Here is a 27,977-nt window from a genome sequence, read left to right on the forward strand (position 1 = left end):
ATGAAACATTAAAGGTTAACATCAAGAAATCACAAACCTATCGATGTATTTCTAACTTTGTCTCTTTAGCATTTTCCAACCTGCGACAATATTTTACATACTTCTTTAATGTCCTAGTCAGAGGAATTTGTAGGAATCCTTATTACAATTTTCAACTCTCATTTTCAAAAGGAATCTAGCAAATACTCCATTTAAGCTTGAGCTCCTCATATACCCGTATTATCTCACTGTAGTATATGAAACTAAGGTATGCACATAGAATACATTCCTAAGAATTGACAGCCAGTGGTATAGATTCATATAACATTAATAAAATTTTATTAATTTAATGTCTAAATCAGCCTGTTAATAAAGGTTCAATAAATGGAAGTTATGAGCTAAAAGGAATTGCAAAGCTTGTACTTCAATTAAAGGACTATTTACTACTTCAAATAATTCACTACAAAAATGTATTCTGCATCCAAGCATTAACTTGATCATTCATTTTCCAGTTCTTTTAAAATACTGTAAGCAAGCAGTCTTTAAGAATTGCTTGTAATTTTCTTACAAATACATCTTGCATACCAAACACAAAATTTGCTGCTGATCTGAAAGGTAGAAATATTTCTAATTTTAGAGTGGTACCAAGCCTTACAAACAAGCTCTTCTTTCAGCACAGAAATACATGATCTTGGATTGCCTCTTAACACCCAAAAATTGAAATATGCAAGTATCTCAATACTCAAAGATCAAGTGGCTTCATAACAAAAAGTTTTGGCAGCAAATACTTCTGAAGGACTAAGGTTTAGAGTTGATTTTAATACTCTTTTCCAGCTCCTGAAGTAAGTGTTCCTTATTATCAGGAAAAATCCTTCATCTTCCTGAGAAAGACAGGACTCTTCAAAGGCAATGAAATTGGGAAATAAAGCAAAAGGAATATAACTCCTTAATCTCAGCATCTTTCATCAAAACATTACTGTCCTGAAAAAGGACAGGGGTAGAGAGTAGAGACAGGCACATCTGGAAATATCTGAGTTGAAAACCCTAAGAAAGTTCCTGATCAGTCTTCTGCCAACCTTGCAAATTCTATAGAGATAGATGTGGTTCTTCACATCAAAATAGAAAGCAAAATGGCAAGGACAGAAGTGGAATGAAGAATGTTCTCATAAAGCTTGCTATACAATAGTTCATTTTCAAGCATCTCTCAAAAATGGCAATTTACAAAAGTTACTGGTAGAACTTACCAAAATGACGTATCACAATGCGTAAACCAAGAAACTGATACACAATACAAGTATTTTCACCAGCATTTTACAGCAGGAAACTGTACCGACAGCTTGCAGATTCCAGTGTTGTAAGGAATTCGACCAGAAATAAATGAAAGCAAAATCATCTTTAACTGGCATCGCTCACATTATGAGCTCATTTGTTCAGAAAAAGAGACCTGCCTGATATGATCTTTCAGGTCGCAGCATTTCAGTGCTAAAACAGCATACTAACTGGTCAGCATAGTGACAGGCAGCCCTGTCCTCTCAGACAGGTGACAACATTTCAAAAACACTGATCACACTGAAGACAATATACAACATGTTCTTAAGAGTGAGATGTGCAGTATGTTTGAACTAGAAGGCTTTCTGCTACTTAAATATTTCCTTACTTTTTTCTTCTTTCCTTCCAACTAATCCCAGTAACAAAGTCATGTTTGATCAACCCACCTTACCAACAACCTCTGTGCCACATAAGCAAAGGCAGCATGCAGAGAAAATAAACTGAATCCTTTAATGTCCATATTCATACAGATCACGAACCTTTTCATTCATGGTAGCAGTGTGTTTGAAATTCTGTAGAAAACTAATGCACTACACAATAATGGTTAAAAAAGTGCAAATCAAAATGTCATCTTCTAGGTAAGTTCAAGAAAATATTTCTCTGGTTTAGGTACTTATGGTCATATACTTTTTTTGCTGCATGTAAGTCACTGACAATACTTCTCCCCGCCCCAATTCAGAGTAGCACACTGAAGTTCAAACAGGAAAACCACAAACACAGACTGTTGAAGATGAACAGTATTTTACTTCCTATGGTCTCTCATGCAATCTCCAAACACACAGTACTTTAAGACCACATTAAAAAAAACCTACAAAACATTAAGGAGATAAAAGGGCAGATTTTTTTTTTTTTTTTCATTAACATAAGACTTGAATCCTGAAAACTACTCACCTAAAATGAGATGAAGCTTTGTATCTGTCTGGAAGGCATAATGTAACGTGACCAAAAATGGTGATTGCCTAATGTGCTCCAACACTTGTCGTTCTGTCCTGGTGTGCTCAGTTGTTTTGGCTTTTTGAACTATTGTTGCTTTCTTCAGTACTTTCATGGCATACAGCTTTCCAGCATCATGGCCGCTTACTTTCCTTACTAGGAACACTTTTCCATAGGCTTAAAAAAGAAAAAGTGGGGAGGAAAAAAAAAAAAACAACCAAGTCACCTACTCATACTACAGGTCTGGCTGATATCATTACAATTTTCAATTACTCATTGTTATGGCAAACAGTAACCATTCAGGCTAAAATCTTCCAGAACATTTTTGTTTGTTTGTTTCAGACTGACCTTTTCTGAGCAAAATTTTGACCAAATGAGCTTAGTGACTGAACACAGCAAGAGTGGGAAAAACAATCAGTGTTTCAGTATTTTAAAACAATTTTAAAAGCTGATGATTTCTTCCTTTGTAATAACCTAAAACTCCCATACCTAGAATTTAGCAAGAGTTTGGAGTAAGAGATGCTATTTTTTTTGTGCCCAAAATAGTCTGCCCATATTTGCACAACTGAAATGCTTTCATTATTGGCTTTCTAGCACTGAAGTTCCAAAAACCCATAGAAAAGCTAATGAATTCTTCCCATCGGTATTTAGTACACAGGAACTTTCTGAGGCTCCCATACTGGACTTAAATGAGAGTAAGGTAGAGGAATTATCTCAAAAAGAAATTTTCTGAACACAAACACTAAAAGAAATAATCGCCAGGACCAAAAGATAGTCTTCCCGGAGTTTTAAATCATTGAATCTAGGTGTTCTGTTTACATATTTGGTAAAAAAGACACTCCATACTGGAGTAATAAGTGTCAAATGTGGAGTTGTTTGGGGTTGTTTTTTTTTTTAATAAAAAGGGCTCCTGAGAACTGTACACAAGTAAATTTGATACCTCTACTAGGCAAACCTGTAGAAACAGTAAAGGTTACAATTAGTAGATACACAAACAGGATACTAAGTGAAAGAATGAGTGTTACTTTTGTAGATGGTAATAATTATTTCTATTAATAATCACTCAAAGGAATCAGGATGAAGGAACAATGATACGGTTGACTTATTTAGATTTCCAAAGTACTTAACAAGTTCCCTTGCAAAAGGGTCTTAAAAACACTAAACAATCATGGGTGCAAAGAGGGGGGATCCTCTTATGAATGAAGAGCTGTATTAGCAGACAAAAAACCAAAAGGTTAAAAATAATATTCAGCTTTTTCAGTGAAAGGAGGTCACCACAAGAATTCATCCTGCCTGATTCAGTCATATATGAACAGTGAGAAAGCTGGTTTTCTTGGTTCAGTAAATTATCCACTGCAATGGAAATTGAAGCTGACTGCTGAAAACTGTACCACAGTATCAAAATATTAAGCAGCTGAAAAATGAAATGGCAGATAAAATTCCAAATAGGTAAATGAGTAATCCATGTGAAGTATGATAAAAGTTGTGTACAGTGTTATAACTGAGAAAAAAAAAAATACCTGGCGTTACCACAGACAACCCTATGAGAAAACACCAGTGGTTATCCAAAAAGCAAATAGAATGTTAGAACTTCAAAGAAAGTACTGAAGGGGAAAAAATGACACAAATGTACCGTCCCCTAAACCTTCAATACAAAACCAGAAATCCCTTATGCTGTGGTATGAAATCTTTGTATGCTTGTATCTTGACTGATGCACACTATTGCAGTCTCTCCTCCCTTCTGTCCCCAGCTCCCATCCCCCCATCAGAAAAAAAAAAGTATAGGAGAACATTAAAAAAAAACCCAAAAAACCAGAAAAGTATAAAAGAATTCTTGTAATTATGAAGGGAAATAAGCACACTTACAGCTTTTTATTTAGCCTGAAAAAGTAAAGTACTTAAGATACTAGAGAGTTAAAAATAAAAAATTGCATGAAGGTAAGTAAAGAACAATTTTTCATTATTTTTAGAAATAAAATAACTAAGGTAACAAGTGAAATCATTAGGTATCAAGATTAAGAACTGCCCAAAACACACAAACAAATACGTGGTTAAGCTGTGGAACTACTGTTACATTATGCTGTAGATCTCAAAAATGTAGATGAGTTGAAAAAGATTATATAAATCCTTGAGGGAGAGGAAAGTATACCAAGTATTGCTAAACACAGAAGATCATCTCTGGATCAGGCAGACCCCGAACTGCAGGCTGCTACAAGTTCACTAAGGAAACCATCACTGTATGCCTCTCCATGTTCTTGTAGGATCTCCTTTAGCCATCACGAGAAACAGAAAACTGAACCAGCTGCGTGTTTTGTCCAACCCCTGTAATTATCTTTCTCAAAAAAAATGCTTAAGTGTTTCAAAACTGCAAATACACTAGACAAGGTATACTGTCCTCATGTGAGACACTAAGATGTAGTTGGTCTTTAAAAATGCTATAGCATACACTGCTCCCACTAAGAAATTACGTGTAGCTCCAGATTTTTCCTGTTTTTTTCCAGTCAGGTAGTAGAGAGTTTTAAATTATCAAATGGCATGTGGGTTTTTTTCCTACAATCAAGTTCTGCTTCATTCAGTATACAAAAGTGATACTGCTCATATAATGAACAATTCTTTTAAGAAGTTCTTTACCTCACTCATCACACCCTAAGGAATCACGCTTGCCTCCTTTACAGAATCCATTACTCTCAAGAAGAGCTTTCATAATATAAGTTTCCACAACGTATCTGTCAAGAATGGCAAATAGAGTCAGAATAGGTTAGCGTAAACATATCTTTTTATGTTGGGAGACGAATGTGAGATACCTAGGACAACCTTTTCCAAGTATTGTATCGCATTCCCCGACTTCAGTTATGAGTTCTGAGATCTCAAGTATATCTAAGTCAGACTCAATAGTCACCAGATGCTCATCAAGAAATGGATAACCATAGATGTAAAGAGATTACTTTAGTAAAACAGGCAGGGGCCATAAATCCTGTCACAATATAGACATGAGTGATCTGAATCAAGGTTGTACAGACCGTAGCATTGTGACCGCAGTAATACTGTTCTGCCTATGCAAAATTTTATCCACCCATTTTTCCAATATTGGATGTTAAATTATTTTTAGCATCTGAAAAAACAGACCCTTACTACCGAGAGCATTGGTTTAAAAAAACTGCTTCCAAAAGTAGTATTTACATCTTTTTAAGGAGTTACTTCTCAAAAAATGTAGATAACACTTCTGCATTCTACCAACATGCAACAAAAACAGTGCAGAGAATGGCCTTAGCTTGCATTTCTCAACTGCTTAAGGGAGCAGCCCTAGTTTTCACCAATTTCAGCTAGAGCTTGACACTGAACTTCCTCATGGCTCTCTGAAAAGCCCAGTCAAAAGCATTAAACAGAAGTTTCCTTAGGTTCCCAGGAAACAGTAGTTTCATCAGAAATGTTGGAGAACATTAAGTTAAGCTAAATTAAAATAAAGAAAAGCCCCTATATTTTAACACTTGGCTACCTGTATCTTTAATCACACTTTATAAAAACATACAATAATGCATCTTAAGTGGCAGAATGCTAGCAGTATATTAACAGCACCTACTACAGCTTTACATACAGCATAAGAGAATTATCTAGTAAGTGTAATAGCGGCAAGGAAATCTCTAGAAACTATACTAGTGTTATCATAAAAGAATTTGCAACATAGAGCTCTACCATGGTACAAATTGTTTCTTCAGAAATCTGAAAAGGACTGACAGAATGATGAGGATTCGCAGCAGTTTTGATGAGAATAAGTCTTAAGTGACACTATTTTAATCAAATGACTCATGATATATTCAACACCAGAATCTCCAGTATCACCACGAGAATCTACTTAAAAGACAACACTGCAAAAGCAATTCATTTGAGTGGCAGCAAGGAGAAGGCACATAAGCTAATTGCAAGAATACCCTTACCTGATAATCTCATTTCAGAAAAGCTTTTTTGATTTCTCAGAGCTACACGTTCATTCTCATAAAATCTGATACGCATCTCAACTACTTCCAAGGCAGAAATATTTAGCCCACAATATATCCCCCATAAACACAGAGTCACTAAATATTCACCCTCAAAATTAATTAAAAATATTTTAAATGACAGAAGAACTAAAAGACTATACAGTACATACTATATACACACACACAAAATATGTTAGACTGACCTTGCAGTTTACAAAGAGAAATAAAATAAAAATTTCAAGTTAAAGAAAGTAATTATTAGTTGCACATTTGATGTGGATATCAGGCCTGTAAGATAAAGAGATTTCATACCAGCAATTTACACCAAATTTAGCTTAGTTTGTGAGGCAGAAAAATATAATTGGGGGTTAAAACTTTCCTTTCACTACTGCCTTTTTCATGAATACACATTCATAGTAATACACATCACCATAAGTAACAATTCAGCAAGTCATTAGAATATTCTAAAGTACACACTTGCTGAAAGACAACAAATTAAAAATATAAAGTATAAAGTATTCTTTGCTTCTTTATTCTTTCTGCACAATTAAGCCATTGCATCATGCCAGCTAATTCTTACAGAGAAAAAGGCGAACAATTCTTATTGTTTATAGCACACAGGATAGTTTATATGCAGACTTCTAAATCCATCAAAACTTGACATCTGTATACAGTTTTAAAGCAATGTTTTCAAGTGTTAACATAAGCTACACCTCTTTCTTAAATTACTTTTTTACTATCAGTGTTAAGAATAATCATAAGACAACAATAGGAAAAGGCTCAGAGGTACAAAATACTTAATGATTTGAATAAACTTCACTGTATTCTTGCATGATATATGCCTAATGACCTCTTTCTTCTGCACTTTTTTTGTTAATAGTCTTTAGATTTAATCTTCCTAAAGAATTTGGAGGTAGAACTCTCACTGTGCAGGTACCTGTCCATATAAATTATGATTTGGGATGTGGCAGAGTCAGAAAGGCATATAGCTCTAGCAGCTAAAAACAGATGAAAAAAAAAAAAGCCAAGCAAAAACCTTAACGAAGATCAAACAATAGCATTCTGAACAACCATTTCCAATCTTTATTGTCCACCACCAAACTGTCAAAGATGAGGCATTCTGACATCCTTCCTTAAATATTAGAGAGGCAAGAACCTTTACTGGACTTTTTTCAACATTATTATTTCCCCAGGACAAATTCCCTGTCCCATTAAACAAGTGAGTGAGAGACAACAAATAAGAAAGGCAGAAAGTGACAGGAGAGGGTAAGTTGCATCTTAAAATGTACTTTCTACCAGCATTTTGCTTTTGTGCCTTATTTTTTTTTTGCTTTTTCACCTTTCACTTTTTTAAAAAAGTAAATGTTATTACAGTAAATAGGTATGGCAGGCAATACATGCCTAACTTTTTTATCTTTTTTCAAAGAAAGTAAGTTTTTAGAAGGTAGTTCTCATATGTAAGACAATCTACCACTGGATAAGCATGTCATTTTTAATTATTACAAAAATTAAGGTAAACTATTTTCTTCAAAATTGCTTTGAATGTACTGCATACTGCTGAAGTTAGATGAAGTCAGAATAATTAACCAGTAGCTGCCTGGATCATCATCTTACTTCCTTCTTTACTGTAGGATCGCATTTGCTATTCTCTCCAGTTACACTGAACCACCTCTGACATTACTTCCAGTAAGAAACTACTACTGATGTCCAACTTCATGTCAAGATTCTTTCAGAATTCTCCAATGGATGAATGGGACAAATTTGTTCAAGTTCTTAGATTGAACACAGTCCCTTGATCATACAGAAAAATAATTTCCTATTTCCAAACTCTGTCTCCAATTAGCCATCCCACCTTCCATTCAGTATTCATCACAGCTGTCCTCAGCAGAAACTGAAGTAAAATATTAATTGGAGTTTGGAATTATTTTTAGACACTCCCTAATTCTGGCTCACTCTCCTGAGCACAGTAACCCCACTTCTTTCTTCTTCTTCCTTTTATGAGACACGAATATTTTACATTTTCTTAAATATGCTTTCAAAGCTCTAACTTAATTTCACAGTCTTAACTTTATCAGAATACTTTCGGACCTCTTAGATGGAACTTCATTATACCTTCTTGTATAACACGATTTTTGAGCTGATTATTTAAATCTGGCATTCATCCTACCAATTTTCTTCCCTTCATATGAATATATCCTTCAAAGTATCTTCCACATATAAGGAGAATATCCTTCCCGTATAAGCACTTAATTCCAAAAGATCATGTATAAAATATTCTCTTTTATCTACAGCAGTGATATTCTTGTTTCTAATTATTTTTTGTCTTCATTAGTGCACTGTAGTTCAAGCAGTAGACCAGATTATTAGGGCACATGCTCAGGAACCATTTGTATTGTCTCTTCTTAAGCACAGTTGAAAGACCAAATGAAAGTGACATTTATTAAAATCAGAACAAGCAACAGTTTAGTAGAAAAAAAGGAATAATCTATGTGTAGAAAAATGTATGACCCAGAACACGCTCTACATTAACAATTTTTTAATTTTAAAAACACATTTACAAAGAATGAAGCAAATAAGCCAAGTGGACACGCATAAACCAACACAGCCACCTCCTCTTGTTTTCTTCGTGGCTTTGGGAAGCAGTTAGATCACTTTGCTGTAAAGTAACCCTGTTCTACAGAAGAGACACTAGTTTTCTATGCCACAGGAAAAAAGCTTTAACTAGATAGGAGGGACAGCTGTAAATTTGAATTCAGTGGACAGGAAATCTGAAAATTCCAAATTAGCTAGGCTATACAGTAACAGCAGGAGAAAAGGACTTACACGAAAACAAAAAGTGACTGGAATTTCAGAAAGTATATACTGAGTAGAACATGGGCAAGTCAGAGAAGTCAAGTAAGCAATAATTTGCTCCCAGAGCAACAAGTTCATTATTAATAGCTTTACTAACAGTGGCATGCTGTCACGTATTTTGTTTTACAGATGTAAAGTGTTACTGATTTCTTCTGTGGGGAAGTTTATTCTATTAATAGCTCCTTAATGCAACATAAAATGATCCAACTCAGATTAAAAGGCTAGTAACTCAGATTTTTGTTTCCTTTTCTTTGACCTGAGTCTCACAGGAAAAAAGCAGGAACATGTATACTATGATATTCTTTTAACACCTAAAAGCAAAATAAAACAAGCATGCTTCCAATTGAGAGAGTGTGTACAAGAACAAACCAGACATAAAGGAATGCAAGAAAGAAAGAAATGCAAATTAAAGAAAATAATAAGTATGAAATTATGCTAAGCCATAGCATGAAGAAAGTGTTATCACAAAAAAAATCGCTTTCACAGGAGAAACATCATATACAAGGATACCATTTCTACTAATCTTAACTTTTTTGTCTTTTTAAAAAATAAAACTTAAAAATGAAGACTTACACAAAACTCCCACAATTACATATACTTAAGCAGGTATCATTCAATTTAACATATTTTGAGTATCTCCTTTAGTTATTCCAGTTGCTTCATAGCAGACTGTATTTAAAATATTGTAATTAATTCAAATAGCATCTACAGTCATCACTTAATGTGACTGTGAGGTTTCAATATATTCTGCTTTGCATTACTGTAGATCATTTAAGTATCAGATAGTTTGAAAACACTTTGCATGCTGCATAACTCCACAGTGAAGAATTTTAAAACAGCATCACAGCTTTTATTTAGCATTAGCTATATTACAGTAATTTCAGTAATACCTAAAAGTTCACACCAGCATAAGGTTTTCACTGCCAGAGTAAAGACAGCTCTTGCCTAAAAATACACAGCAACATGTAAACAGAAGCCATCAGATGCCCTCTTCCTCATTTTTCTTTAAATTGCTCCCAAAAAAAGCAATAGTGTCCCTTTTGTCTCTGTGAATCAATTTGTCTAAGATGACCTCAACCCCCAGCTCCACCTTCTAGTTCATAGAATTTACTAGTGTAAAAGAACAGAGACATTCTCAGAATTGTCAAAAAAGTGCAACACCCCAAAACCAAAAAAAAAACCAAACCACCCCACAGTTCTCTCATCATCCTGCCCATAATTTGGGGGCAAGTCACTAATGGAGATACAACTGCTGTCTGCAGAGGTCCCTAGGTTCCAGGAATCACCCTGCCTTCCCCGTAGACTCCAAATAAAAATGAAGGGGGTGGGAGAGAAAAAAACCCCACAACAAAACACACACACACACACACTACTTGAAAATACTTGAAATATTTCCAATTTCTGAAATAATGAAATTATCACTTTTTTTCCCCCCTGGCTGAAAGGTAAAAAGCATCTAATAAGCACCTGCAACTTGCAACCTGGCCAACATGCAGTTAGGATGGCAGTTAGCTTCACCACAGATTGCCAACTATACATAGATAAAAATTAGATACACACTGAAGAAAATATCCTTTCTTATTCTAATAGAAAAAAACCTACAGAACAAGATAATTCAGACTTAGTTATCAATACAGAAGGCACACAAATATCTTCTGAACTTTTTCCTCATTTTTTGTGAGAGCAAGCCTAAGGATGACAACTAAAATGCAGACAAGTAGTTTTGTACAAGACAGTACAAGTTCTAAATGAAGCCTTACTCTTGTACAGTATGATTTAAGACAAGTCTGCAATAAGAGCCTGCTATTCCAAATATTTCTCACTTATATTACTGTGATTATAGACACTTTTCTTTATACTTCTTCTCATTCCCCCAAGTAAACATATATTCTGGTACAAAGAACTGAGAAGTCGGAGTAGTCATATTCACTCCTCCAACCTCAATTCAAGTATGAGAACAAGGAGTTGCAGGCCTAAACAGGACCCACAACTCATGACACAACACACTTAAGATCTTGTAGCAAAGTTTGCATGCAAACAAGTAGTTAGAGTTTTACGAAGTTTTTGAAAAATAATCTCTCTGCTATGGAAGTTGTGGGGAAAAAAAGCAAGGAAACAGGAAAAACATACAGTCAGTAAGATCGCTAAATAACTGAATGAATAGCCCCAGACTTTTCACATGCAGCAAGGTCTACGGCACTTAAGGTGGTTTTCCATACTAAGATGAAGTGCTTGCACAGTAATTCTTGCTATTGACAAGGTAGTTCTAGAACTTCCCAAAAACTAAGTTTTTACAAAGGGGTTTGTATGTTAAACTAACAGCACCAGAGTGAATTTGTACAAGTTCTCTGTGATTCTGCAACAGTAGGCCCAATACTCACAAAAATTTATTTCACAGGAGAACATTTCGGGATCATCTTAGCCAAACGGCCAATATCTTGCTTCAGTTTCTGTTCTGCTCTGGCAAGTCAATGAAAAGGACAAACTCTTCTGCCCATAACAATTAGAAATACACTAAAAGTGAAGATGGTGTTCAGAGCTGCATCAAAATTTTGTTGGATATTATTTGCAGAGGAAATGCCTTAATACAGGTATATCCTATTGTGAAATAATGGTTCTTTCAGAAACCTCTTGCAAGAGAGGGGATTTTTGCTTATTGCAATCCCCAGAATGCTTCTCAAGCTGGAAAATTAAACATCCTCAGCAAGAACATCCAGGAAGGTTGCAGAATCTCTACTACTGGAGGCTTTTAAGAACGAATTGTTGTCAGGGATGATGCAGGTATAACTAACTGTGTCATGGGCCAAGGAATTGGAGGATCTCTTCAAGTCCATTCCAATCCCATTTTCAGCAATTCCATGTTACTGCAAACACTGACAATTCACAGATGGTCACTTCCCCAAAAGCAAACAGAACCAACTCCATTCTGATCGGGTCATTTGCATTTAACAGGGTCCAGTAATTGGCAAACAACCACCTCTGACACACCTAGTGCGCTAGTCTTAGCTGTGATAAGAGGCTTCTTGACTGCCCTGATGGTCTAGGTTTCTGAAGCAAGAACCTCAGGCTATGATTGAAATCACATATTAAAAAAGCAGAACTATCATTTCTTTGACAAAGAAAAATACTGCTCTTCCTACAAATGCCATTCCAGGATACCCAAGGTGTCCTTGGATTCCTAAAGTTTGCAGGAATTTTTTAGTCAGTTCTTGAAATAGTTTGAAGTCTACAAAGACAGAAGATGTTTCTGGAGCAACATGACTACCAGAGCAGGATAAAGACAGACAGGCATGCTTCCTCAGCCTTCCCCGCCCCCCCCCAACCCCTTTGACACATACACTCACTGTCAATCCCATTGTCAACCCAGTGAAGCAGCCTTTTCTGAAAGGGGTCACTCATAAAAATTACCCCGTTAACCTAAGTGAATAGGATAGCTTTGCACTATGAGCCAGCCTAAGGACTCCCTGCTATGATTAAGAGTATCCCTAGCCAAGAGAAGTTTGGCTAATCTGTTCATGAAGAAGAGAGGGCATGGAAAGTAGCAAGCAATGACAGACAACAGCTTAACAGCAGCAAAAGGGGTTTTTCAGAGGTACTGCCTAAAGACGGCAGGAGGAGGTCAGGCTACTACTAGTCTGAACTTGAAGACTGACACTTATGAAACCACCAAAACTTACTTTGTATTCCAAATGCAATAGTTGTAATATTAAGGTGATCTCAGACTAACTGCAGTGGTAAGGGAAAAAGGAAAAAATTCAGGTATAGGACTGGTTTTCATATACACACACACACAATTAAAAATCCAACCAATGTTTCCATCAGCAGGAGAGAAAGTCATCCTCACGTAAGTGCATAATAAGTAATTTCATTTTTGTCAACCCCCCTCAGACCAATACTGACTACTTCAGAACAGCATAGCTGCTTCTGCCTATGAATATGCAACATGTATCTATGAATATTAAAGCTTGCTTGCCTTTACCACTAACTAGTGAAATTTAACAGCAAGGGTTGAATTGTTAAGGCTGTTAAATTTAAATTTTAAAAAAATTACTTCAGAAACAAAAAAAATATACTCTCTAGTGATTTAATGGCTTAATGAATTTATGAAAGAATCTGTATGACAGCTAAATGTGAAAATCAAAATTCTTTGCTCTTTTCAGTGATGAAGCAGCTTGTGCAATTATGGCCTCACTGCTAGCTAATAATGGCTGATAACACACATAATTTAATATCATAACTAACTTCTACAGACCTTGATGATAGCCTACCTTCATGATTATCCCAATCTACTCAACACTGCATCTGATGTTAATACTGACCAAAAAAAAAAATGTATAAACACACTAAGAAAAATAAAGCCATTACTTTTGGTCTGTGTACAGGCCTCTGTGTGTGTCCCTTTAAAAAAGGAGAAACAAAGCTTTTTTGCTTGTTACAGTCAGCAATCCTACAACATCCTACAAATCTCCAACACTGTGCTGAAATCCACAATACAACAGTGAACATTTTCCATCTTAAAACTTACTGCAATTTGAATAGGACAGAAAGACTTGTAGAGCCAATGCCAACTCTAAAACATATCGTTGAAGAGTGCAGTGCAGCATCCTATTCAAAAATGTACTAACATTACTAGGCTTTTTTCGAGAAATTGATGAAAACATAGTCTGAAAATTTAATGGAATTATCAAGATCATGCCTTAACTTAGAGCAGATTTTTCACAAACTGTACGAAATTGTCACAATCTCAAACCATTTATTTTCCATTTTTTTGGAAATATGAATCTTCAAAAGTGCTGTAAGCTAGAACATGTGACCTCCAATTTTGCACAATATGTGTGAGAAAAAAGTGAAGAAAATTGTGCTATGCAATACAAAAGTGATATATCTTCCTAAAGAGCATTCCAATTACCAAAACCTCAGCTAGAAAGCAAAACCATACTTAAGAGTAATGCTTCCAACATTCAACTTAAAAAAAATAGTGCATCTTACCCCCTGTTCCAAGAACTTTCAGGAGTTCAAAGTTTTCAATGCCAACTTTCTCTGCATGGCCTGTCAAATTTGCTGAAGGAAAAAAAAAAATCATGTCAGATATGTAGTACACTGAAATATCATTCTGACATACTACTACAGCTTCAGTAAAAACAAGTTAGCAGATGAACAAAATAAGCAGCACTAAAAGGACATTCCAGTTGCATACTGTATTCTTTTAACTTGAAAAGGAAGGAGAACAATTTTCTTGCTGCCATCAGCATTCCCGGAAGTATAAAAATCACAGAATAATAATTGAAGCCCATCTAGCTTCTATACACCATCTTTCATCCCAACACTGGGCACCTCCAAAAGGAGTCTAGTTCCACCTTGTCTGTAATCTCCAATGGCATAGTTATAGACAGCAATCAGTCCATCCCTTAGCCCTAGCGCCCTGAATACTCTCGTGTTCCTGGATTATATGATGCTTGGGATGACATAAGCAGAGCTGCAATGACTATTCATGCATTTAACATAGGATTACTAAACCTATAAAGACTCTCCACTACTATCGAATAGGAAAGACTTTGAGTCTACATAACCAGGAAGTCTGGAAAAATCTAAGCTTCTACAAAGTTGTTTCATTTTTGGGTGAGTTTGGGAAGAAGAGGTTCTGCATTTATACAACTCTATACCACTTTGAGTGTTTTTTTGTCTAACAGACATTTTTCTAAGCAGGGAAGTGAAGAGCCCTATTTAAAAGAGGAATTGTGGTAGGCTGGGTTGGCTTTTTTCTTTTCTTTCATAAGCTGCTAAAAGACAGCCTCAAGCAGTTCCCTTTTTTTCCATCTTTCATTCCTATCATAATATTATCCACTCATTTGCATCAATATGCCTGCAGGCCATTCAGCAAAGCTGCTCATTGAAATGATCCAGGTTAAAAGCAGTAAGGCAAAAAAGTAACTAAGTTTGATTATTATTAACCAAGTTCAGTTCCCTGATCCACTTCAATGAGCAGCTGCACAAGTAGTTTTACTAGCACAATTAAGGATGTAGCATCAATCTGCAGAAGCTGGTATGGCTGCTAAAAGAATGCCCCTCAAAGAGCAACTTCAAGCCAAACCGTATGTCTGAAGGCTAGGTTTTTTTTTAAAAAAAAAAAAAGAAAAAAAGAGCGGCAGGCTTAGGAAAGATGTGCAGGAAGCTTTCGTTAGCAGCACCAGATTTCAAGGGTTTTTTTGGGCCCCTCAACACAAGAAGGACATTGAGGTGCTGGAGCATGTTCAGAGAAGGGCAACGAAGCTAGTGAAGGGTCTAGAGCACAGGCCTTATGAGGAGCAGCCGAGGGAACTGGGATTGTTTAGCCTAGAGAAGAGGAGGCTGAGGGGAGACTTTATCACTCTACATCCTCTCTTGAGGAAATGGTCTCAAGTTGCACCAGGGGAGGTTTAGATTGGATATTAGGAAAAATTCCTTCATGGAAAGGGTAGTCAAGCATTGGAATAGGCTGCCCAGAGAGGTGGCGGAGTCACCATCCCTGGAAGAGTTCAAAAAACGGGTAGACGTGGCACTTTGGGACATGGCTTAGTGGGCATGGTGGTGTTGGGTTGATGGCTGGACTGATGATCTTGGAGATCCTTTCCAATCTTAATGATTCCTAGTTTTTACTTTCATTAAAAATAACCCAGCCACGAAGCCAGGAAACATGAAATTGCTGCTCTACCCTTAACTGGTTTAGTGGTTTGATAGTTCTAAGAAACTTTATCAAGACAGTGCGCTTTCTGAATTAATTATCAAAATGTATAGTTCATCTCCGTTCACAGAACTGCAGTAACTCAACAACTCAAAACAAACAGAAAACTTAAAGCTTCAGAAAGACATCTCTCTGCAAAGGAAGAACAAGTATAAAAAAATCCAAACACTGAATAAATGAAAAAGCAAATTTGTGACTTATTCCAACAATCCTAGGAACCTGTACACATACATAAAATGCAACTAGTTAGGATAGGGTAACATTAGTGCTCTCATGCAAGGCACTGATGAAATCTCATCTAAAATATTATTTTCAGTTCTTATCAGTCATCTTTATGGGGGATTAATCGAACTTGGAATAAGTGCAGAGAGACCATTAGAAATTACTCAGAGATTAGGAAGTCTACAAAAGCTTTCAGGATTTTTTTCTTGTACAAACCGAAGTACACATGACAATGAGTTTTGCAAATCTGAGGGAATCTACAAGCTATCCTAACACTACCTATAAAAAACCCACACAGCACAGTGAAATTATTATTAGAGAAATACTACTTCTGTGATCAGTTCCACTTTAATCAACATGTACTAGGCAAGATAGTACCAGAATCATTAACAAATCAATGAGGCAATATGCACCACATGAGTTGAACTGAAGCTTGCCATACTATTTTCACTGCAGATAGAACAAATACTGTTGTTAGTGCTACGTCACAGTCATTGCTGAAGTCAGCAGTAAGGAAGATGCACTCTGTGCCAAGAAAGGAATAGTAGCAGGTAAGGCAAATCTAGACTGACTTAGTGTCTATATAATGACAGTACATCATGTCACAGTCAGAAAGCAGCCTGTCTTGAAGCAACTTAATATTACATATTACTCTTCTTAACAACTACTGAGAATGGTACCCAATGTATACAGTTTCAAAACAGTGTCTTTCCTGCCAGGGACAGGAGTCATCAGGGGCTATCCTAAAGAGACCAGGGCTAGAGTGTCCACAGCTTTAATGAAGCAGTAGATGTCACTGAAGAGATTCAGGACATAGAAATCCTCTAGATACTAAGTAAGTGCTGAACTCAGAGTGGGAAGAAATTTTTCACTGAGAAATCCACTGATCTGGATCTTCCATTATGGAGTACTCCAGAAAGGTTTTACTATCTCACATCCTTTAAGAGCTGTCAGCACAAGGCTTTTCAATTAAACACCCTACTAGAAAGCAAGACAGTCATTTAATCCTGCCACATTCTTGGAACTGAGTAAGATGACGGAGAAAGTGGAACACAGAGAAGTGCTGTATCTCCAGTAACAAGCTGAATATTTGTAGTGCTGGCTACAGTCCTAAAAAGAGATCAAGTCCTAAACTCAATCCATTAATCTAAACTGTACCATACACTCCATTTAACATGTATTCCACATTCAGTAACATTAGTAAAACCTTTCCCATGTTCATGAGGTTACACAGTAAAAAGCTGAGTGACACCTAGTTTTAATTATTAGGCACTTGCTTCAATGTGAGCCGCAATTTTGTGCTATCCACTTAATCCCTTTTTACTTCCATTTAGGATGTTTAATCGCCTTATCCTAAAGAAAACAAAAAGTCTTGAAGGTTATTTCAATATTATTTTCATAGCAAAAGGGGAAAACTACATCACAACTAGGCATATGATCACTATAAAATAAGTCCCACCTCATTCTTTTTGCATTACACTGAGGAAAAAAGCCATCCCACAAGATGAGATAGCTAAAAGGTGCTGCATAACACACAGAGGTATGATAGGACACTTGAGACATGCAAACTGTCTCAGAATTACTCCCTATAAAGCAAGAAGTAGAATTATCCTTAATTAAAAAAAAAAATTTCAAAGCTACAAGGGAATATTAACAATTCCCAGAAAGTGCTTCTCCCAGTGTTGCCACAGCTGGCAACGGCTTGCTCCAACAGCCTCAGTTGCTGCACTCAGTCCATCTCTTAAGTAATACCCCGAGAAAAGAAAACTGAAGAGCTTGTGTCTGTGCCACATTCTTTCCAATGACACTGCTAAAGCAGTTCTTTGTCTTCATCTGCTGAAACCAGGCACAGCACTTTTTAACATTCTAGCTGAGATGAGGTGCAGTTTCTCCAGAACGGAAGTCATCATACCGACATCTCCTTCAACTTGCTCTCAGGAGCATAAATCCCCAGAGATCAGTTATTCTAATTACCAGTCACTGCCAGGAACTCAAATGAGCACTGCTGGAGGACCTTTCACAAGGAATGCTTTCAACAATTACACGACAACTGTTCCAAGTTTGAGAGGCTTTAAAGGATTGCAACAAGAAGGCCACTACTGCTACCACTGACAGAGCAGTGAAAGGCTTCTCCCACCTCACAGACATCACCATGCTAGGATTGGTATCAGAACCTGACCCAACAACTGCCTGTGCAACCTGCATGAAGACAACGTATCTATCAAGAGTGCAACAGGACGTACACTCTAGCATCTAGCTAGCACTATTTCTAGCAAATAGGACCATAATATTTCAGTGTATGCAAAGAAGCCATTCAGAAACAGCAGCTTTGGGAAAGCTCTTAATTTAAGAATTGAGTGCAAGGAAAGCAGTTTTGGAAACAGAAAATTTACTTCTCCATGCCCTTTTCTTCAAGTCTGTTGATGCATCAGCTGAAGAGTACCAAGGAAGGGAACTAAGCTTGGACAGGAAGAAAGTACTGCCCAAGTCAACAGGACGAGAGTTTCTCCACAAATGATCTGAAGCTACACATGACAGAAGTATAAAGGATGGTGGTACATCATGGAGGAAAAAAGCAGTAAATTGACAGCACCTTCTAGGAGACAAGCTAATGGCACAGGTGCACAGTTAGGAAAAGCTTCCATTTACTTTTTTGCTACTGTAGTCCACAGTAATGAGCACTAGACCAACACAGTAAGAAGCGAGAGGATGCAGCTGAGGGCAACAGCAAGATACAACAGATCAACCCAGAAACAAAGACTAAAGGGAAAGGCCAAGACATCATGGCATCCATAAAAACAAAGAGGACATAGTGGTACTAGTCGCAATCACCTCTGAAGGCAAAAAGAAAGCAAATATCTACAAATATTCTGACTCCAAAGACAAACCTCCACATGCAGGGACACCAATGCATGGAGACAAGTATCATCATTCTCAGCCCTTAGAAGTAGGACAGTCTGTTTAACTTCTGGGAACCAGAACAAAGTATTTCTGCTTGATGGAGGATCTCCAGATGATGTAAGAGACATGACTGTCACCTGCACTATACCTGAACTCTGAGACGGCCAAGTGTGAACTAAGCACTGTCCAAGCTGGTACTGTGTAATGACTATTTGCTTTTAATTGTACTTTTATGATGTTAAGAAATAATATTTCAACAGTGGTTATTTTCAAGTTAAAGTGTGCTGTGTCCTCCGTTTCTAGACTCCCATTGCATACAGGTTTTAAAGCAGACAAAACAAAACTAGATCAAGCAACCTTCAAAGCGAAGCTCTGCCTGAAAGCTGCAACTTGTCTCTGCTATTCTCTGCAACATGAGATGAGCTCTGCTGTTTTATTGATCAGAACAATGAACCTCAGACAATTTAAAGCAGAATAGAGAAAGCAAGAATTAAAACAGGACAGAAGACACTCTGTAATATTTCAAACTATTAGGTATCAAGTGCCTGGTACCAAGATCAACTTGATTCTAACCTGCTACTTCAGAGAGTAGCCCATCTCCACTCACCTAACAGATCTACTTTTTTAAGTCACAGCAACAAAGAACAGATGCTGTTTCCAAAGTTATATGAACACAAACTTGAGATTATCCCTTGCTCATAATGAAGAGTGGGTGCTTTTCCTTGAAATTAAGCAAAACTAGCACATTCCTTTCTAGGAAAAAAAAAACCCAAACCACCCAAAACCACGTAACAGAAACCACACAACTATTGCTTGTTAGACACTGAAGAACATGCATCTAGGATGTTATACTGTTTTTCTGCTATATATAAAATTATGCTTTGATTGTATCTGGTTACAGCAACTGAGAACCATTTGTGAAGGGAAGTGAAAAATATTCCAAGTCCTTGAAATCTAACAGACCATCACCAACTAGTAATTGTCATATCACTGAAGAAGAGTACCATTTAATCAGGACAGGCAACTACCTTACAGACTTAGAATGGAATTTAAAAAGCATACCATCTCAAGGACTACCTGCATTTTTCTTAGGCCAAGAAAGAATTTAGAGTGAGAATAAAATGTGCACAGTTGTGAACTCAAATCAAAGAAGAGAAAATGCAATTCCTGTTACTCTGAACTCCAGGATCACAACTAAGATAACAGGGGTAGAAACTGTTCATTCTCTATATTATTAGATGCTTAAAGAGAAGACCATGTGAACTGGAAAAAAAAAAAAAAAAGGCAAGATCTCACAAAGCTGCTGATCCCATTCTAGAAGGCCTGGAAGCCAAAACTTTACATAGCCAAAGATGACAAAGACCTCTGAAGTACTAGCTAACAAGAACACAGTATGTGGAAATTCAGAAGCATGAAATGCTGTGAGGAACATGACAGGAAACTATCATTACTATTATGAAAACAGACTGAAGCTGCCGAAGACTATCCCACCAAAATTATCATTTGCACATCAGAAGCTGAACTAAAGATAAAAATGCAGACACCCGAGATTAACGATCCAGACTCACAATAGTCTGAATTGGAAAATGCTCCATGTTAAGGTCCATTTGCATTCATCAGCAGTAGCCCTTTTGCTATTACAGAGGTGATTTTGCTATGAGGTTTGTCATTACTGAGAGATGAATCACTATGAGGTCACCAAGATTCAACCTAGAAGCACCTCCATGTTTAGCTAGAAGCTTAATGTGCAGTAACACTATACATCACATAATAGCCAAAAAAAAAGCCAAAATGTAATTAGGTAAGATGCTAATGAATAAAGTTGCTGTAGATAATCTAATGCTGAACAGAGCTGAAACAGATAAAAATAACAGATAGTTAAAGATTGTGCACGTCTTTTCAAACAAGAAAGTATATCTAAGTACAAGTATATCTTGTACTGTGGTCTTCTCTATTGTCAAAAATCAGTATACTATTTCAAAAAAATATACTTTATTCATTCACAGGCACTTTGGGCAGTGTTAAAAGTAACAATGTAGATTAATCTAGCAACAAAGAAGGGCAACTAAATTTAAATGTTGATGGAAGGTGTTTACATATTAGTTTATGCAGACATTAACCAGGAAACTTAAGAATTATCTTCAGAATTACTGTCTCTCAGGTAAAGCTTTTATAACAGTCTGTCCAAGCCAGCATAAAATATTTACAGACATCAACAAAAAATGGGAAGAGGAAACAGTCACAATAGATCCCAAAACACAACACAAAAATAAATAAAGTGATGGCATGTAACACAAGTCCTTCATAAACCAGGTCATCTGCCTATCTACAGAATGAGTCAGAAGCAAAGAAATCTTAGCAGAGCTTGCACCTCATCATTAGGATTGTATAATGGTTGGGAGAGGGAGAAAGTTTACCATAAGATATCAAGTGATGCCAAGCAATGAAGGGGTTCCAACAGAAATATTTACATGAAGCATACAGCTGCAAATCACACCCTCAGATACCCAGGCTTTCTCATATGTTTAAGCAACTCTGGCAAGTGTTTTCTGAATTGCCTCCTGAATAAAATCCTAAAGTGCATTAGTGGCATGTACATTTCCTAACCCTTTGTGGAATCCAGCATGAGCTTTTAAACCGTCACATTTAGAATACACTGGAACAAAGCTATGCGACAGGCTGACAGTGAAGACTGCGACTACTAGCCCTCATTTATATTAGACGTTTTATAGAATATCACTGAAGCAATGAGAGCAAAATGAGCAATGGTACCAGACCCTTTTATAGATCATTTTAGCCAGGTTTGTTAGATTCCAAAGGGGCAGGAAGAAGATGAATAATCATTCTCCACCTTCAAAATCAAAAATTATCATAATCAAAGTGATCAGAAGAGACATAACAATAAATTCCTAGACTACAAAACATTTTTTACAAATATTGATTCTGTAAAGAGTAAAATCCAGATATTTAAGTTGTATTAAGGATGATTCATAAACTTACTCTCTTAAACCACTCTTTATACTTCCCACAGCAATATGAGAACACATATTTTAGTGCTCAAAAGAGAAAAGTAGAAGTAAAAGCAACCCAAGCTTTGAAATCGTCAACTATTAATACCTCCTGATCTCTAAACAATATACAGAATTAGTAGGTAGAGTCAAATAAAAAAACCCAACCCCTGTGTCTTACAGAAAATATAATTTCAAAAGAATCTTTAAACTTTCATGAGAATGTTTCCTTTTAGAAATAAAAAATAGAATACTGTAGAGGTGCCAGGTGTAGCTCCATAGCAAAGGTTGAATACTCTATTTAATGCATGATTCATCATGTTTTTTAGCCATAGGAATTTTCACAATGCCTTACAATGTAACATGAACCTTACAGTTTACAAATAAATCCATTCTAGTTTAAGTTCTCATTCAAGAAGGGTAACTAAGAATTTGCAATATTAAACCCTTTAAATAGTCCATGGATTTGTTGTCCGAAGCCTTTTACAGTTTCATACTGAATTACAGTTAGACTATTTGACTCAAGTGGAAGTTCCAAATTCTGCCTCTGGAGCCCTGCAGCCCATTGTTACGTCGACTTCTGCGCTATACATACCTTTTCACGTCACATGTTACAGTCAGACAAATTGCAAACTAAAGCAAGTCCTTTAGCCCAAAGTTTGTGATAGCATGTATTGGGTTTGCATGGCAAGGCAGGGTGGGGGGAAGACAGGACTCCAGGGGTGGCTTCTCTGAGAAGCTGCTAGAAGCTTCCCCCATGTTCGACAGAGCCAGTGCCAGCTGGCTCCAAGACAGACCTGCCACTGGCCAAGGCCGAGACCATTAGCAATGGTGGTAGCACCTCTGTGATAACGTATTTAAGAAGGGGAGGAAAAAAAAACCTGTGCAACTGTAGCCAAAGAGAGGAGTGAGAATATGTGAGAGGAACGACCCTGCAGACACCAAGGGCAGTGGAGAAGGAGGAGAGGAGGTGCTCCAGGCACCACAGCAGAGATTCCCCTGCAGCCCATGGTGAAGACCATGGTGAGGCAGGCTGTGCCCCTGCAGCCCATGGAGGTCCACGGTGGAGCAGATATCCACCTGTAGCCCGGGGAGGACCCCACACCACAGCAGGTGGATGTGCTCAAAGGAGGCTGTGACCCCGTGGGAAGCCTGTGCTGGAGCAGGCTCCTGGCAGGACCTGCGGACCCGTGGAGAGACGAACCCATGCTGGAGTAGGTTTGGTAGCAGGACTTACAACCCCGCCTGTTCCTGAAGGACCGCGCCCCATGGGAGGGACCCCACACTGGAGCAGGGGAGGAGTCCTCCCCCTGAAGAGGAAGGAGTGGCAGAAACAACATGTGATGAACTGACTGCAACCCCCATTCCCTGTCCCCCTGCACTGCTGGGCGGGGAGGAGGTAGAGAAAAATCAGGAGTAAAGTTAAAGCCAGGAAGAAGGGAGTGGTGGGGGGAAGGTGTTTTACGATTTGGTTTTATATCTCATTACCCTACTCTGATTTGATTGGTAATAAATTAAACTAATTTCCCCAAGTTAAGTCTGTTTTGCCTGTGATGGCAATTGGTGAATGATCTCCCTGTCCTTATCTCGACCCACAAGCCTTTCATTATATTTTCTCTCTCCTGTCCAGCTGAGGATGGGAGTGACAGAGCGGCTTTGGTGGGCACCTGGCATCCAGCCAGGGTCAACCCACCACATAGCATTACAATGAATCCAGGATCCTCTTCAAAATGGACTTGCCAAAAGGAAAAGAACAATGTCCTAAGGCAAAACAAACAATATTTATACAGTCTATTGGCCATATATTCATAGAATGTCTCAGAAGTTCCCTTAAAGATCCCAGTTTTGCTAATATCTGCCTTTCACTGGGCAAAGCAGGGAGTACACATGCATGCTGCAAGATGGGCAACCTCCTACCTAGTCAAATACACTGAAAGTTCAGGATCCTTTAATCCTTATTTTATTTTTTCCCAAAAGGAAGAGCTACAAGAGAAGCCAACAGGAGGTGTTGGGGGGAATCTCACTGTTAACAGTTCTATTTCCTTCTTACCTTCCTACCTCACAAGTATTTCCCTCTGTGCCCATATCCTTCCCTATCACACAATAATTTTTCTCTTTTTTCCTCTTTACATTTGCCATTGTTCAGTTCCACAGCATTACCAGGAAACAGAAAATGTGAAGAGGCAACAATATTCTTTTTTCACTGTAAATAATACGTAACTTCACAGGTCTCCAAAAAGATTAGAAGTTGTACTAACTCTGAGGTTAGCCTTCAAAAAATAAAACCTTTTCCTTTACAAGATTCCAGAAACAGATGCTACAGAAAATTTCATTTTCTTACTACTTTCACTGGACAGCTTCATCGAGAATCAGAGACAGTCACCACTTCCTACCATTTGATCTTTGGCATATTTTTTCTTCTACTTCCTGAGAAGAGAAGGCGATTCCACTTTCCCCAAAAACTCATTTCCTTCCCAAACTGAGGAAAAAAAAGATGGTGACTATTCTGAAGTGGCTGAATTGCGAGGTTTCTATCGAGGAAGAAATTGTTTGTGTGACAGGAAAAAGAAAGAAAAAAAGTTGCTAAATATATTAGGAGAAAAACCATTATTAACTGAAATGTGTCCTAAAAGTCACTGCTGTGTCTAATCTGCAAAAAAACCAACTGAAGGAACAATCATTGAAACACATGCATGCTTACAGTTTCCCCAGCAGTAACGGGACATTCTGATTCTCTGCATCATTAAAATAAAATATATATACACAAAGCAGTGCCCAGTATTTGTAATACAGCAAATCACATGGCATCTCACAGAGGCACTCAAGTATTATGCATCACAGTTCCTTCCCTATCACAGATGCAATCTACATGCCTATGAAGTGATGTTTTTTCAGCAATTGCTTTTTGGTCATGCCACAGAGGAGTTTCAGGGTCCTAAGAATATGGGATAGAGAGCTAAAATTAAGGTTGACTCTACATATCAAAGCCAGCACTGCAATTTCAAAGTCAAAGTTTAAAAGAAGACAAACCATGGTACAATAGGGTTAACAATCAGCTGGGAGCTGTGTAGAAATAGCACTGCATATGCTCTAGCTGTGCATTTTCATATGCCACAATACTTGCTAAGGTAATAACAATCTGTTTCATTCTTGAAGATATTAATTTCGTCTCATATTCAAGTTTTATAGTATGTTCACTTACTCACTGGATCATAATCAATGCCCATCTCTAACTCATTTAGTGTTTTTAGAGCAATTCCAAGACCCAAGTAATTGTAAATGCAAAGTGTAACTGTAGGTTCACCTGCATTCAGTTGATTTGAATATTTAATTCTTTGTACTTTGAGTTTGTTATCAAGAGGTTCAAGCAACAACTTCCACGATATGAAAATGAGACACTCCCTTCTCAAAGAAGTCACTATTTCTACCACAATAGTACATTCTTTCAAAGCACTGTGGAGACTGACCTCTTTTTTCATCTGCCAACTGACAGCTACTTTCGATACGTAATTCTAAATCATTCAATTAGTCACAGAGCTAGCAACATCAAAGAAAGAACACAGAGAGGAGGGGAACACTAGAATCTAAACAAATTGCACATTAAAAAGATATTCATGGTATACAACCTCAGTATTTAAGAACAACGAAGATCCTCTGGCTCCAGTTCTAGTTCATGCATGTCCCCTCACCCTCTTTCCCAAAACGAAGCTAAAGTAAATAATCATGCTGCACACTTTAGAACTACGGTGGGTCAACCCCAGCCAGCAGCTAGGCACCCACACAGCCAGAACCAGTACAAAAACTAAGAAAAATACCCAAAGTATCCTATAGATTATTTATATATTTCTATATCAACAGAAGCTGACTGCCATTTTTCTCCTCAAATTATCATATCTCTGTGCATTGTGTAGAGACAATTCTAAAACAGTATCTTGATACGTCTTGCATAGTGATGACACTATTGACACCTTCAGGAGTAGGAGTCTCCCAGGAGTACATGACAGAGCAGCTCCCTCCTCCACCCTAATGCTCCAGAAATAGACAAGCCATTGCTAGAAAGCATTTTTTGGAAAACAGAGTTTTCTAAATACTTAATAAGGAGAAGAGAATGAGGAGGGGAGAAGCAACCGATTCCTATTAAGCTGAATTTCAGAAGCTGAAAAAAGACACAAACAAGGTTAATAATTTTAAATTAAGAGCAAGTATCAGTACTTCCTGAATCTATCTTTAAGACCAGGATCAAAATGAAAATTGCTTATTATGCTATATTAGACAGCTCTTTGTCTAGTTTATATGAACGTGTTTATTCCTCAAACTATCTTTAAATCCACACCACAGGGATATGTGCTGTCTCAACTTCTATAAAAGAAATCTAGACATAGCTAGGTAAATATATAGAATAAATGTGTTCCGCTTCCTTTCCCCTTACTCCTTTTTCTCCTGCGCACTGAAATCTAGCAACACCCAGCGAGACAAGTACGTTTTCCACCAGCTCCTTTGCTTCTTCTCGAAAGAAGGAAACTAGTCCCTTTGGTTTCTGCGTAGCTATCAGGAAGAGCGCCTTCCCCCCCGCCCCCCCCCCCCCCAAGCTGCAGTGATAGCTACGTTCCGCTGGGGCACCTCCACTGAGCCCCCAGACCCGAGTGACAGGGGGACAGAAGGCTGAATGCGACCGAAGAGACCCAGCACCACCACTTGCCTTCCCCATCGGCCCATTAGAGAACGTCAACTACGTTAACCCGGGGAGGGGCGGGGGGGGGAAGGAGGCAGTCCTCTCAAACTTTTGCGATGAACAGCATCATACACTTACTTTTACTTCATGATAGAGAAAAAAGATGCGAGAAAAGGAATGAAGGACGTGGGTTAATAGCACCTCCATTGTTAATAAATACAGAGAATATACATGTTGATTATGTTTTACAAGCACTTGTAAATTAACAGTAAAATCTAGATTTACTGCAGTATTCAAGTTGCCTGGAAACTTCTGAGAAGCACAGAGTCCCTCTTAAAAAATATATAAAGATCTTCCCCAACACAACAACCTACGACAGAGCATTTCTGTTGTATCTTGCAAGGTCGTATATATTTCACGTGTTGAACTACTTCTCCAGAGGGTCTTCAAGCAACTACTGAGCTACAAGATTCACAGACTGAAAAGCCAGATAACTCTGCGGTTACATGTTGGCACATTCCCCTCCCTACAATTCCGGCATTTCACCGAGGTCAGAGAAAAGCTGTCACATAAACCGACAGAATTCAGGAGTGTAACAAACAGCCCCCCCCCCCCCCCAATACTGACATAGCCATAAAAGTCAAACAGACAATTTAAAAAAAAAAAAAAGCTACCCCTTATCTCCTTCAAAAGCGTCAAATACCCCTGGGGAAGTGGGACAGGGAAGCCAAATACGCAGCAGAAGTCCAACTAAAATACTTTATTCAGAAATAAAAGCAGGGACACCCCCCCCGCCCCCATCTCCCAGGCTCTTGCCCATATCTTTCAGCTCATCCTCTTTCTTTTTTCCTCACCGAGACTTCCCTCCCGGTCCCGATCAACTCCCTTGAGCCTCCTTCCTCAGCACTTCTTCCCCAAGTCCCGGCAGCCCGGGCCCCCTCCGCCACCCCCGGCGCTTCCCGCCGCCCTCCCCTCAGACAGGAGCGCTCCCCTCAGCGCCCCCGCCGCCACGACCTCCCCCGGCCGCCCCGGCCGCCGGGCCCGCCCCGCTCACCGTTCCTCAGCTCGTGCTTGACGGTGAGGAGCGGCAGCTCCCCTTCCTCCGCCGGGCCCGAGGGTCCCTCCATGTTCTCACAGGCGGGCGCTCCCCCGCCTCTGCCGCTCCCCGTGTGTGTGAGCGCGGAGGCGGGGGACGTCACCTGGCCTGAGGCGGATTTTATTTTCCAGGGGCGCTCCGGGGGAGAGGAGCCATGCAGGCGCGCTGGGGGCGGGGGGCGGCTGTTCTCCCCTCCGCCTCGGGGAAAGCGGAAAAAAAAATGCCCACACCACTCAACAACAAACAGTTATTAAAATACAGGGAGGCACACGCACGTCGGCTTCCC

The 27,977-nt window shown here is 38.3% G+C and overlaps 1 protein-coding gene across 1 annotated transcript in view; it reads right to left on the reverse strand.

Moving 5' to 3' along the window:
* RPS6KA5 (ribosomal protein S6 kinase A5) overlaps positions 1-27,731 on the reverse strand; it is an 88,388-nt gene extending 60,657 nt beyond the window's left edge. The window contains exons 1-3 of the mRNA XM_075711945.1: positions 27,650-27,731; positions 14,061-14,132; positions 2,200-2,418 (exon numbers count right to left, since the gene is read on the reverse strand). Of these exons, the coding sequence (XP_075568060.1) occupies positions 2,200-2,418; positions 14,061-14,132; positions 27,650-27,722 (364 nt within the window). The 5' untranslated portion in view covers positions 27,723-27,731. The remainder of the gene's footprint in view (positions 1-2,199; positions 2,419-14,060; positions 14,133-27,649) is intronic.
* Between the last annotated feature and the right edge of the window lie 246 nt (positions 27,732-27,977).

This window comes from Pelecanus crispus, chromosome 6 (assembly GCF_030463565.1).
Source record: "Pelecanus crispus isolate bPelCri1 chromosome 6, bPelCri1.pri, whole genome shotgun sequence".
Taxonomy (NCBI): domain Eukaryota; kingdom Metazoa; phylum Chordata; class Aves; order Pelecaniformes; family Pelecanidae; genus Pelecanus; species Pelecanus crispus.